This window comes from Pseudopodoces humilis, chromosome 5 (genome assembly GCF_049639895.1).
Source record: "Pseudopodoces humilis isolate 2021_Gansu_Grassland_sample_001 chromosome 5, ASM4963989v1, whole genome shotgun sequence".
In the NCBI taxonomy this organism is placed as follows: domain Eukaryota; kingdom Metazoa; phylum Chordata; class Aves; order Passeriformes; family Paridae; genus Pseudopodoces; species Pseudopodoces humilis.
In genome coordinates this window covers 34357530-34374600 of record NC_142204.1, presented here as the reverse complement: position 1 = coordinate 34374600, position 17071 = coordinate 34357530, and the positions used below count along the sequence as shown (strand labels likewise).

Below are 17071 nucleotides of genomic sequence, written 5' to 3'. Positions count from 1 at the left end.
TTGTCTTTTTCTCCTTTATTATTTACTTTATTGTTTAGTTGAAGTGACACATTTTTCTTTAGGAGACACACAGTGTCCATCTGCTGACTGTATGCACCGATGCTCACTGAATAGACATACTACTCCTAACCTCATATCTTTTTATCATCAGTATTCAATCTGCATTGACTACTGCCACATAAACTTCCTTTTGAGCTCTCCTGTGCTACTGTCATCATATTCCCCAAGAACTTCACAGGTCCTGATTTCTCTTTACAGCCCCTCTCTTAGACACTGGGAAACATATCCTATTTTTCAGAAAAGAATCAAGGAAAAAAAACATTAGGGCTTAACTTATCAAAAGCTGCTTGAAACTGCAGATCACCTTGAAAGATGAGGGTATTGGTATTCAGAAGTGATAGACTTTTGTAAGTTCATGTCTCCAGCAAATCAGCCTTTACTGTAATACTATATATTCCTGACTGATGTAAATATGGTTACAGAACTCTTAGTCGTATGAAAAAGTAAAGTAGTGCCAAGAATTGTTCCATATTAACAGAGATTTTTTGGGAATGAGGATATAATCCTATTTTCCAAGGTCAAATACAAATACTTGTACTGGCTTTCTGCAGTTTTCATTTTCCGTTAGGTACCTTCATCAATTCCAATGTGAAGCAGAAATTTTGTGGACATTATCTGCTTTAATTTCTTGTCTTTCGTTTATTCAGTAGCATATTTCTGTCAAATGTTTGGAGAGAGATCTCTTTTTTCTGTTGAAGGGAAAAACTTTACAAGGTCTAACTGATGATCAATGGATGATAGCTACAGCAGGCAGTAGAAAAGTTGTGAATAGGTAGAGGTACATGGTATAGTAAGGAACAGACACTTGTTCTTTGAGCCAACAAAGAGTTTGTATCTACACTGGAGTGTTACAGCCTTGCCATGTAAAAGTGACTGTGGATTTGTATAAGAACATTCTTACTTTCTGCCTTCTTCTTCTCCCCTCAGCATCTGTGTAAGTTTTTTTTTTATTAGTTCCTTCACCTAAAACATTCATTGATTACTTTGTCAAAACTGATGATATCTCTGCTGATTTCTTCTTGATTTCCAAAACCCATTCATTTAGGTCCTCCAAATAAAGGACAGCTCTCTGCACACTGGATTTCAAATATGAAGGCAATGACTGTCAAATCAGAGAGATTTCAATCTGGATCTCCCACACTGCAGGTGAAAATGGTGAGAGGAACAGTTTTTTCCTCCATTATATTTTTAAAATGCAGAAACCTACAAATTCTTTACATTTATTAAAATTAGCACATCATTCTACATAAAATGTCTGTGGAGTTCTTAGACATTTAGAGACTGAGTAATTCAAGGATTTAAAAACTTTGGGATTCAAGCGCATTTCTGGTCCTCATCCCACTGTGTAATTCTGTCTTACTTTTTTCAGCTCTAGTCTCTAATTTACACCATCCAGTGTCAAAACATACGTAGTGCTGATGGCACAGCACACAGGGGGAAAGAGGCTGTAACAGTCTCTTTTAAGATTTGTAATGACAAGCACACAGAAGCAGTCTACAAATGCAACTCACATTTTCAAGTTATGGCCAACACTTACCTCCAGCCAGGCAACCACCGTTGGTCCATCCCACTGTGCAAAAGGCAAACCTTTTCTCCGAGCCTCTTCCAGAAGTTCATGTCTAAAAATGGACCAAGAGATGATAAATATGTGGGGCCATGTGTTGGGACAAAAAGACGCGACTCTGCCTTTTTGTGAAGGGTAATAACAGTGAAGCACAATGACAGGCATAGAAAAAGCACAGAACACACCAGTTAACAATACAGCTGTTCCTCCTGTTGAATGTGCTCTCAATCTATTCCCAATTCTTCATTTTTCCTGACATTCTTTTAAACATCTAACAGACAAAAGGTGAGGTTTCTCTCTCTTCTTTAGCCAAAGCAATAAAAAAATCGGTATACCCTATAATAAAAGTGTATCAAAATAGATACTGGTGAAGAGAAAACCAAGAGACTCTTTGTTGGGGGTTTCTAAAAGAAAGACACTCCTCCTGAGACTAACTTAGCTCTGGTCTGGTACTGACTCAGTAAGGCCCAGAACTGGAAACTTCTAGACATGAACTAAGCATGGAAGTAATGCAGCTGGATCTGAGAGCTGTCTGTGTTTGAAACACCAAGGCAGCTGTACCAGCTATGCACAACACTAGGGTCAATGGAGTACAGCTATTTTGTACCTTAAATGTGCCATCCGTGGCTATTAAAGAGTTGATTGTATCTTTAGTAGTTCCATATTTGGATCTTTTAAATTATTGATTATATACAAAAGAATTCTACAAGATTTTCTGATGTATATTTTTTTTATAATTACAGAATTGGTGTGATTTCTCACTTTTATACATACACATAGACGTATCTCTATTGTGTTGAACAAATACCAATCCTGCTCCTGTATCTGCAGTTTTTCTGGGCTACAACTGATATGTATATGTATATGTAACTCTATATGTAAAACACCATTCTCAAAGCTTAACTGATACTTTTAATATGTCTGTATTAAATATTTGTTGTAGTTAAGTATAAACCAGTCAGCAAGACTACCAGGAAAATGCTCTATATTAAAAACGCTCTTCAGTTATTTCACCAGACATTTCCACTGTGGTGATGGCATAGAAAAAGCAGTCCTTATATGTCTTCTTTTTTTTTTTTTCCTGGCATTTACCAACATGTTTTCAGCTGCCCCCTACTGAGTGAAACACAAAATAATGCTCTCTGCAACAAGCTGTAGTAAAAAAACAAATTAGTCAAGGACTATGCTAATGAAGTATTAAAATTTGCTTACATTCCAAAATAACATGAAAATCTTGGAATTATGGCTTCAATTTTGTTCTGTCCTTCTTTATTACTACAGCCTTTGTGGTTCAGCTATCCCTTGACAATTCTTCCCCGCCTTAGCAGCCTTTCAAATATACATACTACAAAATCACAGCAGATAAAAGCAATGGAGTGATCTTACTTGTAAGGAGCAGTCCTTTGGGGATTTCTGCATTGCCAAGGGGACACACTGAGAGAATTTGGCTTTAGCAGAAAATGGAACTCAAATAAGAGATTTTGCATTCAGTTTTAAATCCCCGGCTCTGAATATTAAAAGAAAGGAAGCTGCTTTATTTTCTGAGTTTATGCTGTAGTAATACATAGCAGTACAAATACTTGGCAGTGTTACTGAAGTTGATCTAGCTTCTCCTCCCAGACAGCCTTTGCAGCAACCTTTCCTTTGTCACTCAGATATCCCAAGCCACTGTAGAGCTATCCTTAATTTCTGTGAAAACATAACCCTCAGTAAAACGAGAAGTTGTTCTCTGGGTACATGAACACAATGTCACCTTCAGCAGCCGAAGGGGATGCAGGAATGCCTTGTTCCTAGGGAGACACGTAGTGAATGCCTATGAAAGGTATTCACCTATGAAAGGTATGCCTGCTCAGGAGAGCAGAATAAAGGCATGGCCAGACTCAGCCACATCCCAGCTACATGTGGATGAGGTATTTGGGTTGCAGCCTTCCCTTAGGGTTGGTTCTGCAGGTGCTGCAGTGATGCTGTACCTCCCTCAGATGCTACAACATGGGCTGCAGGACTCCTGCTGTTACCGGGTCTGAGAGCTGGCATGGCCATCCCTAGGGAGAGACAAGCTTTCAGGAATGCCCCTGCCTCACCTGGCCACTTTTGGTGTCCCATGGCAGAGCATGGACTGCACAAAACCCTGGACAATGTGCTGCTTCCCTACAAGCAGCCCAAGCCCCGGGGGCAGCCCCTTCTGCAGCTGGGAGTCCCTGGCGGAACCTGATCTCAGTGTCTCCTTTATCTAGGCTACTCTCTTCAACTATCCCAGATGAAGGAGCAGTGCAGGCTAACATGCTAAGTAGAAAAGGAGATAATGGCTTTGAGGGTCGCTAGCCTTCCTTGCTTGTGCTGGTTTCCTGCTCCAAGCAGGAGAGCAGCAGCACCTGGACTACGAGGAGGTGGGGAGGAAGTCTTGGCCTCTTGGATTTGGTGTTAAACCTCTTTGTGACTTCAGGAAATAAGTTGCTTGGAGAAGAGGCATTAGCACTTTATGTCTCACTTCCATGAAAAACTCAGTTCCTTTATACTGGAATTACAAAGTACATATTTCTAGGGACTCTGCTGTGACTCCACAACATTTGTACCAGCTGGAGGCTTGGTGTGCAAGCTTAGAATTATTCCAGTGACTTTCAAACCAATACATTCTCCCAGAGTGGGAAAGTACTTCTGTTACTTCAGAGGTAGTCTGGCTCACAGAACTAAAGGAAAACAGAGCTGTGGTTATTGATTTAGGCTGAAGAAAATGGGGCCAGGCCAGAAGTGTGTGTGTGTATATATATATGCACTACAGCCAAAGCCTTCAGTTTGATAAACATAATCCAAATGGTCTTTGCATGTAGAAGGAAATTTCTCTGAGTTGAAAATATTTTTAGCATAAAGTTAAAAATCCTGCACTTGGACATGCACATGAAATATAGCCATCCTAAGGGCTGTGCCTCTCTCACTGATGCAGAAAAACAGTAAAAGGGCTTTTAGAATATTTTTACTTAAGAAGAATTTAATGCTTCAAAACTTACAATTCCTTCCTCAGATGATTCTTATAAAAGAATAATAAAGAATAATAAACAGCACTGCAATATTAAAGTTTATTGAAATTATAATTTACTTTTGGAATATTAGTCTTTGACTACTTCTTAATACAAACTAGGAGACCTGAACCTTCAGTTTATAAACCAAAATTTAACCCAGAATTTCTATTTTTGACTACGGGATATATTCTTTAGCTGGCAGTCAGTGAAAACTCTAAAGAATGGTGTGTTTGGGGTTTTTTTGGTAATATGGACTAGCACTGCAGAAAAAAAAATCCACCCTTTCATTAAGTTAAAACTATTATGTAGGAAAAAATATGCAGTGTTTTTTTTTGCAATTTTGCAAATCACTTGAAAAAGGAATCCAGTGACCTGTTTTGGAATAGAAAATATTTTAGAATGGACAGGATGTTGTCTACAGTTGTCCTTATGGGATACAGTCACTGGCTTCCTGAAAGCAAAACCCTAAAGCAAAATACTGGTAACTGCAGCTCAATTTTCCTTGCAAAAACATACAATTGATCACAGCAGAAAGAAGAGACAAATACCCTAGAGCTTATCACTCCCTCCTCCCTTCATTACAAACACAGGGGAACATGAAAAGCATTATACAGCCAGTCTAATTTAGAAGGTTCTTTGGGGAGGGAACTGGGGATTTCACCCTCCTCAGACTTTGTCAGAAGAGTATGTTACAATGCATCCATGTTGCATTGGCGAAGAGGAAGGGAATTAAAATGCAATTATTTCCATGCTTGCTTAGGTTTTTGGCAGCATATGAAAACAAGCTGATAAGGAAAAATTGACATTAATTAGGCATTACTAGAAATGCCATTACTTTGCAGATAGGGCTTAAACCACTTACTACCACTGGAATGAATTCCAAATTAAAGCCATATTTTTAAAGATAACATTATTACTGCTAAAGAACAAAATCCTCTTCCTGGAGATATTATGGAAGTAACTGGAATATGCTATTTAAAATATATCATTACTCTGAGCCTGGTTTTGTAAAGCCTGGAAATTTCATGAACATCAACTGTTTAACATCCATCCAAAATTTGAGAAACACTTTTTTTGTGTTTTAGGGAGTGCCTCATAAAGTGGGCTGTTTTCACATTTCTATCAAAGACTGTAAAGAAAAATGACATCATGTCAAGTTGTGTTGTGGAGCTGTGTGTTGGAGAAGCAGAGTTGCTTCCCTAGCACTGACTTCTGATGATTAATCCTCCCTGAAATGACTTGCTAAAGACACTGGGCCAATTAGTCTCAGCACCATTCATCCACGAGCCAGGTACAACTGACTGCCAGATCAACCTAAAAACCTGAGAGCACAGCTGTCTCATAGCGTGGGGACTTAGGAGTGCTTCAGTAATCCCTTGGACAGGAGAGGTTCATGGAAGCAACAGAAAGGCAGAAATAACAAGCAAAACTATGTTACTATCCTGCCAATCTACTTCACATGTGTTCTCTGGTACCAGGGAAATTCTAGCTCTGTAGCAGCAGCTGACATTAATCCATTGCATAAAGCCCAATGAACTTTATTAAAAACATTAATAACCTTTAATTAGAATTTGTGTAGGAAGTTAATGCTATCTTGACTAGGCATGGCATTCAGCAGCATCGAGTTTTCCTCATGAAGACAAGGCTGCCCCCCACAAAGCAAACAGGCAATGACAGCTGAGGATTTCCAAGACACGCAATGCAAACACTCTGCAATACACGACGTCCAGACATTGTCTTGGTGAAACGTAAACAATATTTCAACACAGATCTTCGTATTTCTGCAAGTAATAGGATTTACTCTGATACCTAATAGGGTTCACATGAAATGACCTCAGGGATATTATACTGCACAAAAATATATAATGTCTCTTAATTAAAACATAGTCACAAATGTGAGATAAATTGAAAAGGAGGCGCAGTGAAGTCAAGAGCCGGATCATGTTCATAAAACACAAACAGAATTGATTTAAAAATTTGGCTAATGGGTAATTTAGACTGTGAAATGGCCTTTAGTCACAGACATTTTCTCAAACAGAAAACAGATTGAAATTTTTACCTAGCATGTCCTCTGATTATTGAGACATTATTATGATTATTATTATCATCAAAAATATTAAAATGTTTAATTTAAAACAGAATACTGTACATGATAGGCTTCTGGAAGAGAACCAGACAGAAAAGACTGACCAAATATGCTGCATTATCTGAGTAATCATATGATTTCAAGGTAAGATTAAACACATCTGCTACTTGAAATCTAACATACCTTCAAAGTCTGAAAAAACCTGGAGACAAGATTTCTAATGAATTAAACTGGAGTTGGATTTTATCCTTTCTATTGTCATTTGCTAAATACTTAAGACATGCCAGAATCCTGAAAGTCAGGACATTGCATGAAAAAATAAGAGCTGAATTTGTGTAAGTTAATAATATCTAATAAAAATAACAAGTTACATTTTATATGTTTATTTTCTGCAAGAATATAAATGGATTTAATGTAGGAAGAGGAGTGGGAGGTTGGGGAGAGATTTAAGACTTCATATTGCCACACAGTACAGATTTAATTTAATCTGCAAGGATCCAACTGACTTAAAGACTGCACTAATTAAAAACTATGCCAGATTCTGTTTGAACTTTGACACTTAAGTGATCTGGATTTTAAATTATTTGAAACCCTCATTCTCCTTTCTGATACCAAATATCAGGTCAGACTGGAAACAACAGACAAAATCAAATTTCCACTGTTTTACAAAATGTTTTGTATTCAACTTTAAGGAGTTTTCAGAAAAAGAATGACTGGAATAGAGAAATCAAGATGCAACTAATAATCAGAATGTTTTTAAATCTATAAAAGAAGGAAGTATAACTTCCACAGTATCCCAGATAACAGAGTAACAGTGCTGTGGATATTCCGTGTTAGGTGTACATTTAAGCTGCATGCAAACTGAAGGGCAGCATCCTTTTTTTCTAAAGATGTTTATTAAGCTAATTGAAGCACTTTCAGGAAAGATTAAGACAGACTCTGACAAACAGAGCTTCAGAGGGCTAGTATTGAAAACCAAATAAAACAGCTGGGGAAATAAGCAGACTTGCATCATACATAGTCTTGCAATCTTGTGTGTATTGTACTATATTAGAAACACTTAGTGTTCCCAGGCTGATCGAATGCTATCAAATCTATTTTTATAAAGCAGTTTCATAATCACATATTCTAAATTAATGTGGTAACCCTTCTTCTCTAAGTTTTGTACCCTTTCACGTCCTGAAATTTCCTCTTTAAGTGTGCAAGTTCTTATTCAAGAAGAAATAGCATTTCTACAATAGATCAAAGAAGAGATGAAGATTTTAAACCTGATATCAGGTTAACAACTACAAAAACTAAAACAAATAAAAAAATGAACCGGTGAAAAAGAAAACAGTAAAATTATATGCACAAATAAAATATTTTTGCATATATGTTTGCTTTGAAACAACAGTATGAGGGTTCAAACAGAAAAAAAAATTTAGCCTGTGAGTCTTCCGTGGTTTAATTAAACAGAATTTATGCCTTAACAGCATTTGTTAAACTCATAATTTTTCCAGTGACTTTAACTCTTGAATGTCTTCGTGATTATGGACTTCAGACCTCCCAAAATGTGTTTATTTTCTAAAAAAAAGTCAGAAGTTTTCTCCAAGTAGTTAACTCATTTTGTTAAGCACTTTAGGAGCAAGTCCTGACCTAAATTTGTGTATGCTTTCAAGGTTTACTGTTATTCTGAATACTTTGAAAGCTTTCATTTTTTTGCATGGATTCAGTTTTCTGCACGGATTTGTTACATAAGATTCACGGAAAAACAAAAAAAGTAGTAATAAAACATAGAAAACAAACATGGTGCTGAAGATTAATATGTTCAGCAGCCATGGCATTTTAACTTACCCAGATATGCTTTTCATGAGATGAAGAGAGATGAATGGAAAAAAAAAAGCACATAAATGTTAATGAACATATAGTAGTCCATAAAAAAAATAAATAGTATGATAAATAAAATTATATCACCATTATAACTACAGAAATCTTTGTAACTGGTCTTTCAGTGCTTTAGAAAACTTAAGTGCTCTTGTGAGGAACAAGATGAAATTGTCAAAATGAGATTTTCATTGAACTCACGTTGGCTATTAATTAGGGACCACTCAGCACAGCACATGTTCCATCTACAATACATATTCATGCCAAAGATCTGTAAACACAGCAAATGTGGAGTAGGTTTTCAAATCAAAGCTTTTTGCTTAGATTTGAATAACTTCATAAGGGATTTTGCGTAATCCCAAAAATTTTGATAATCTCAAACCTGTGGATTTAACCAAATTACCACAGATAGGAAGTAAAATTGAGTGGCCTACATACCAAGGTTTACTTTCCTATATGCACTTTAATAATATTTTAGCAAAATATCTCATAGTAATCATAAATGTCCTAGAATTGGTGTAAAATTTTGTTTGGTTTTTGTTTGTTTTTAACATGCAGATTTCATGTACACCGGTGACTAACATTTTCAATGGCTATTTATTCCTGGAAGCATTTTAATTTCAGCAGTCATACTAACACTAGATCATCAGGAACAACACTGGTATGAATGATCTGCCCTCTAGGTAACATATTATTGCCAATAGGTACAGTATATGGAGAAGAAATTAGGATGTCATTGCTTATAATAAACTTTCTACATCATCCATTAACTGCCATCTTAAAAAAGAAAATTATAGGCCCAAATGAAACCCAGACACCTCAAAATAGCACATTTCTATGAACAAATTATTTACATAGATCTAGAAATGCTTGGTAGATACTGTTGTGATAAATGTGAGATGAAGAACCTTTGCTGTGATTAGCTAAGAGGAGGTTGCAGACATTTGAGTCAGTTCAGAAGGGCACTGTTTTTGAGGACTTAGATTTTGTTTTCATGTGTGCAAGATCAGCAGAACAGCTGAGAGAGAGGAGAGAAAGTGTGACACAAAAAGTAGATGGAAACAAATGACAAATTTATACAAAGAAAGTTTAAGACAGGAAGATTAAGGAAGGGAAGGACAACAAAGGTATGTAATATAAGTACTAGAGAACTATTAAAAACTCACTAAATCTGATGGAAGTAGCACTAGAATTGAACATGCATTCACAATTCATGCTCATTTGTTACTGAGCTAATTGTAAAGACTGATGTGATCACCTTTGTTGAAAAAACTTTTAATTTTGAGCCTTTTGGAGTATATTGAAACAGAACTGCTATTTGTTACATTTTCCACTGAGTACTCCTTTGGTTATGAGAAACAGGGGGATTGACTGGAATGCAAGTAATTTTCTTATAGTTTTAATGAGCTGGCAGTTTGCAGACACTGGGGGATGATTTATGGGACCTGAAGGCCATGATAGGAGTAAAAGATCAAGGGACATTCTGTCACTTCCTTAGCACCTTGTTAGAGAATAATAAAATACAGCAGGGAAAAAATGTACCTTTAATTCTAGGTTTTATCTTCAGGGTGTTTTGATGGTTTGGGATTTTTTTTTGTCATAAGACAACGAATTTATCACAATTTTCTTACATTTTCTTTAGACATATATTAATATATAAGTTGTGTAGGATTTTTTACTCTGCTGTGTTTCACCCATTCTTCCTTTAAATCCGAATTCTACAGTTAATCTGATAGGATACTTATATCTGCTGGAGAGAGTTGTTTAGAAAGCCAGCTGTATGCATCAGGGTATAAGCTTACATTTATCCTGAAGTTCCAAATTGCAGAGGATAGACTTACATATAAGACAGGGACTAGAGCCTTGGGGGTTTAAGTTTGATTAAAAAGTTGCAATCTTCTGATATAAATAGTCTTATCTTTTATGAGGAAGAGAATTTTAAAAACTTGGCAAAGGATAAAAATATTATTTTTTCAAAAGTATTATTGTAAAAAGTAAAATATCTTTAAAGTATGAGTTAGATATGGAATATAATATGTTGTACCATTTTTTTCATCATCAGAATAATCTAAGAAAGGTTTAATAATCCTCTGCAAAATAAATACCCTTTTATCTTTACATTTGCAAAGCTAAAAAGGCTCTGACTATCAATGTAAGAGCAAGACACATTTTTAATATTGCAAAAGCTTTGATTGGCTAATGATTTGAAAGTGTTCCAGTTAAAATATTTGCTAAAGGAATTATGCTTAAAAATAAAGTTCATCTTTATGTGGCTCAAAGACTAGACACTGATCCAGGCAAGAGAAAACCACACTGCACACAGCAGACAATCCTAAACTGCATATCGGAATACTGAACACCTCTTTCCTTCACCAGAATGAGAAAACAGGAACACATTTTGCTAGAAAGGGAGGAAAAAACCCCTAAAGATCAGGCTAAAAGCTTCTAACATCAGGGAGTTTTTCATAGATGAGGTAGGAAGAAATGAAATTAAATGCAAAACTTGAATTTTCCTTTGAAGATTCAGAAAATAAAAGATTGGAGGTGAAAAAGACATTGTATTCTGAAGAGCTACATCAAAAAATAAATTTGATATGTTTAAGATACAATAGTGTTTAATAAGCATTAAGCATATAGGTGTATGGCACAGAAAAATACCCTAATTAATCCAACTGGATTCATTTTTCTAAAACATGTGCAATTAAAAAAATCATTAGAAACAGCTATTTGCACACTGCAGAGGACAGAAATTATTTGTAGTTACAAATACACTACATCAAATTCTAATTGCACTTACACAAATGAAACCTAATTAATTAACCTAATTAAAGTGGCATCATGTAGATTCAAAAGAAATTACATGACAACTGCAGTGTTTCAAACAAAATAGTCCACAAAATTCCACAAAATAGTCTATCTAGATATTTTTTCAAGTTGCCTGTTGACAGAGATCTAAAACTTGGATTTGCCCATTAAAAAAATGGAAGTCTGTTTATGTAATGAGGTTATCAACATTTATCCTTCCTTTTTTTTCCTCCTAAGTAGAAAGAAGAGTCAATCCAACATGCTACATGCTCTTCTGTTCATACAGTGTTCCTGCTGTTTGAGATGTAGTCAGATGAGACTTAACAGCATTGCAATTCTCTCTGCAAAGTTAATTATAAAGCTATGAATCATAAGAATCTCTTTTTACACCATAATTTTACATATGAGAATTGCTTAGGTCTTGATTTTACAAGTTTTTATTCATGTATGTAAGCACATGTACATGTCCTGGCACATCAAGGCTCTCCTGCAATGCACTTGAAGCCAGGAAGCTGTATCTGGCAAACAAAAACTTGTAGCTGTGGAGTAAATCCCCCCAAAACCAGGTTCTTGGGAAAGAATGGTTTACTTTGATTTTCCTTGGAAAATATAAACCTCACATCTTAAGCTTATTTTGGAAATACGGAGTTAATATATTCTTGTCCAAAGTCAAATCAAACAAATCTGAAGAGGCAAAAGTGCTGCTCTTGACTCCTATTAATAAACTGGGGTATTTATCATCTTCTGGACTTGGGTCCTGCCCTCATGATCCAGAATAGCCGGCTTGCACGTGAATTCTTTTTCAGGGATTTTTGTAATAATTTGTACAAAATATACAATGATAACATAATTTGTCCTTGGGATTGCTGCAGAAGGGATGGCACAAGCCCATCTCCCACTGCACTAGCAGCATGCACAAGGTCAAATCCACCTCTGAGAGGCAATCTAGGACTACAGAGCACCCAAATGTCTCTCAAACCTTGCCTTATCCTGGGATACAATCAGCACATCCTGTGAAATGTCAGTGACTATGACCAATCATTACACACTTCCATGGAACATATGACATACATATGTCTTGTATTTCTTCAGAGAGACACCTATTTGCTGCTACATTGCATGTTGCTGCAGATCACATCAAACATGACATTTGAGAAGGGATCCTGGCCCTCGGAGCCGTACTGCACTGTACAAAGCAGGACTCTTTAGAGCTGTATTTGCCACCAGTGAAGCTTTTAGCTCAGGGTGATTTGACATCATTCCTGAGTAAAACTGTGGATAAGAAAAAAGAATTGGTGTTCACTCAGATAGTTATAGCAAAAAGAGAAGCAAACACAGCTCTATTTATTGATAATATTTCAAGCTTGGCTGAGTTAATTGTTAAAGAATATTTTCATAAAGGGCTCAGTGTATGGTATTTTAGTGAAAAGGACAGTAAAACATTTATACAGCTTCTCTTAAGTGCCTTAATTTGTCACCTGAGATGAGGTCAGTGGAGATTTTTTAGAGGAATACAGTTTTATTTTAGCCGCAGAGTTATCTACTCATTTTCTGATGTATGAATTGTCTTGTGGGACACACACTGATCAACTTCTGCTGTTCCAGAGGGCACTGTGACTCTACCTGAACCTTTCAGGAAACTTTACAAGTTTCAATAGAAACTGGACTGATCTGAACTTCCCATGCTGGGTTGTGGCTTGGGCTATCATGACAACCCTGTGTGAATGCCAAGGCCAAGTCATTGTGCACAGTTTGCACAACACCCACCAAGGATGATGTCATGAACATATGAGATAGTGCACACACAGTCACAGAGAATGGTAGCTGGAGTCAACTACAAAATTCAGAAGTGGAAATTTTCCATTTTTCTGTTTTCCAGAGGGAGACTGGTTAATCACTAGGAAAAAAATACTAAGAGAAAAGCTCTGTTCTTCATTTTCTGATGGGTGCCTTCTGGAGAGTTTATCTTAATTCAAAGGTATGGTTTAGAGGAGTGTAAACTATTTAAATCATTGGGGGGTTCAAATGAATGTAACTGTGACAGACGGTATCTGTGTCATTAATAATTCTAATCCTAAACCCTGAGTTTTCTTGAACAAGTTACTCTTTAGGCAAACAGGCTCTGAAATTCCTGGCAAAAAGCAGAAGATTCTATACACAAAACCTCACCACATTTTATATAGAACAAGTGAAGTGAAAGAAAAAGTCCATTAAATAATAAAATAATAAAAATTAAATACATATACATCCCAACATCACCTAATTTCACAAAACAATAACACCCTAAACACTTTAAATACCCCTTACCCCCATATTTTGTTTCCTAGAACTGCGTGCTCAGTTTACAAATAGTAAGACCTAAGAAGCTTCAGCATTAACCAAAACTGTCATTTATTTAATGTCTGAGAGTAAGCATCTATGGATGAGTCAGGCAACTTAAATTCATCTTTTCAGCTTCTAAGAGATGTTTGGTATAATTTAAAAATTCTACACAGCTTCCTTAATTTCTCTTTGATGCCTTAGGAGTAAGACTTGTTCCTAATAAATCTACTGTAATAACCAAATTTTGGATGAATAGACACTCTTGTTGGAAGTTTATAAAGGTCTAGCATATCATTGAGACAAACTGTTAATTACATTTTAATGACATCTAAGCAGTCAATTGAAACTGAAAGAACTTTTACATCTAAATAGCATCTTCTAAACAAGAAGCAGGGAAACCTTGAAATTTAGGTTAATGACACTGTAATCACCAGAGAGAGAACTGGTCTCCAGAATTACCATACTCTCTCATTACACTTTTCAGAGTGAAATGTATTATTTAGTACCTGATTGCACACAAACAAATTGGGCTAAAGCACTATAACACTGCAGAGTGTTCCATGCCACCCTTGCTTGAGGCAGCAGGTGCCCAGGACACCCGATGGACCATTAGAACCTGCTGCTGCAGCACCTCGCAATTTGAAATGTTGTGCATCTTCATCCCTGGGGAAGGGGCATCTTTGTGGAATTACTGATGAAATTAAATACATTCAAAAATGCAAAATGAGAAATTTAGCATTTTAAGTATTTCTCAGTTAAGAGATACAATGGATATAATTTTAACAGGAATCTGTTATTTTATAATGACTTCTATCCAAACTAAATCAAAGCTAATAGCAGAGTCTCCTGAAGATGATGACTGTGAGGTGCCCCTGCCCAGAGGGGCAAAGATTTAGTTTCAGGTAAGCATTGTTAAAGTGAGAGGCATGGGCAAGAGGGAATTCTATCCTCTGCCTCAGAGGATGTTCCCTGTGAGCCCAGGACGAGTTGCCTCACCCCAGACCCCTCGTGGGGTGTCAGCCCAGGAGTTCTGATTGGGTTTGAGCCCCTGGGGTTTCTCCTTTGCTGTGTTCCTAGTGGTCCCTGACCCTGAACTCCACCCTGGTTCTGTTCCTCAAAACCCATCACCCTGCCTCTGTTTGGGGCTCTCTGTCTCTGGATCTGAGTTTGTTCCCATGCTGAATAAATGGTTTCATGAACAGAAGCCCGTCTCGTTGGTGTCCCATGCTGGCTCCTGGTAACTGCAGCTTCTCTGGACGTGATCCTGCAGCTGCAGAACGCAACAGATGATTACTATCACAGTACTCATATGTTGATCACAGTGATGAATCTGACCTCTGTTTCACAGCAAGGGAAGAATCCTTGCTTTCCTGCACCAGAACCACGACTCAACTCAGATGTTTGCTGAGCACTTAGTAGGGCTGAAAGCCATTTCACCTAACTTGCATGTGTCAAAAGAAACACAGTTTCAGTATGTGGTATTATACCTGTTTTGTAGAAAAGAGAATTGGCTCTGGCATCACTGTTTCAAGGTTTTTTGTATTGGCTTTTATTGGTGGGTTGTTTGTTTGTTTTTTTAGGTTGCTTTTGGTTTTGCCTGCTTCGGCTTCGGTTTTTATTTTTTTTAAAGGGAGTGAAAAAGCCAGCATAAGTAAAGCTCTCTCAGACCTGAAATGTAATACAAAGTAGTACTTCACAGCTTTAGCATACCTTTTAACTATCCTACTGGTGGGTTTGGTTCTCTTGGGCTTTTATGTCTTAATCCAAGTCAGTTAGAAATACTTACAAGGTGAATTTCTCTGCTCTGTATTCCAGTGACTGTGCTCACTCTCTGCAGGGTTTGTAGAGCAGATTTGTTTAGCAGTAAAACAGGAATCAACCACTTGAACTTAAATTATACTGCCATAGTTCCTACTGCTGCATCACAAGCCAGAAAATGACTCTCAGACTTCTCTTATTATGTCTTACAAAGACCTCCCACACATCCCCACCACCATTAATGTTACATAGCATGGTATCCTCACTTGCACTACACAGTTCAGTAATCCTGCACCTACTGTGTGTATGGCAAAGCTGCTTCCAGAGGGAATTAGGCATTGTTAAAAATTGGTACAAAGAAATGTGACATACTGCAACAAACTTTTTATTTAAATTACTTTCTGGACTGTCTCAATTTAATATTTTCCAAGGTAAGACATGCAAATGAGTGACTGATATTGAAGAACTATCTGGACACAACCCTGTGCCATGTGCTCTGGGATGACCCTGCTGAGCAGGGAGGCTGGACCAGATGACCCACTGTGATCCCTTCTAACCTGACCTATTCTGTGATTCTCTGACTGCATTTCTTACAAGGAGGTGTTAGTTCTCCTACACTCTATTGACAGCTTGGCACCCTAATGACTACCATAATCCATAATTCAGTAGAACCTCCTGTATATCTCTAACCCAACAGGTTACATTTTTTTCCTTTATTATGGTTCCTCTACAATGATATTACATATGCATACATATGTATGTAAACTTAGCAATGTATGTTAACCTTTCTGCAGTTCTGAGGATTCTAAAGTGAGAGTATGAACACAGGTAACCCTAAAAAGAACACGGGAAAATTAAATTTCTTCATTAAATAGTTGTAGAACATATACTTCATATAATATACAGTTCAGACTAATAGAATAGTCATTGTCACAAAGAAAAGATCCCTTTCCTTCCAGCAGAGGATATTTTGATTATATCTAATCCATAAAGAACCAAGGACAGACAGACACAGGAGAAAAAAAAGGAAAGACTTGAAAAGCAGAAAGCATGGGATTGTGTGAGATTGGACAGAAATTTAGTAACAGATTATCTGCACACCCATTATTTACAGACCCAAAAGTTGGTAGGCAATCTATAGATGAAGTAGTCATGTCATGTTTGCAGTTGTGTGTGCTGGTTTAAAGAGCTAACACATAAGAAAGTGAAAAAAAATGAATGCATTTATCCCTTCAAAGTGATTTCAATACTGTGATACATTCAGCCCTCAGAACTGGAAGGTACATTGGGACTTAAAAAAAAAGGCTTCTGAAAATTAAATTATATTCTTTATGAATGGTAATGATCACCTCAATGATGCCTTTAGTAAAGGTAAAAAGATTTAGTAAAGAAAAGCATGGTAACATAATCTACATCCATATATTTCCAAAATTACTGATTAGTGATAAAAATGTATAGATAAGAAATACAGGGACAAGACTCATCAACTGTAACATCCTTGTGACTGCTATTGTGAGTTTCTTAATTGAATTTAAAACGTTTCTTCTCTTTCAGCTAGCACAGTGACTACTTCTCTATCCTTAATTGCTAAATTGG

General features: G+C 36.7%; 1 protein-coding gene across 6 annotated transcripts in view; it reads right to left on the bottom strand.

Moving 5' to 3' along the window:
- PPFIA2 (PPFI scaffold protein A2) overlaps window positions 1-17071 on the bottom strand; it is a 283305-nt gene that overhangs the window by 18455 nt on the left and 247779 nt on the right. For all 6 annotated transcript variants that reach the window (XM_088055061.1, XM_014248838.2, XM_088055057.1 and 3 more), the window contains one exon: window positions 1598-1679. In XM_088055061.1, the coding sequence (XP_087911187.1) occupies window positions 1598-1679 (82 nt within the window). The remainder of the gene's footprint in view (window positions 1-1597; window positions 1680-17071) is intronic.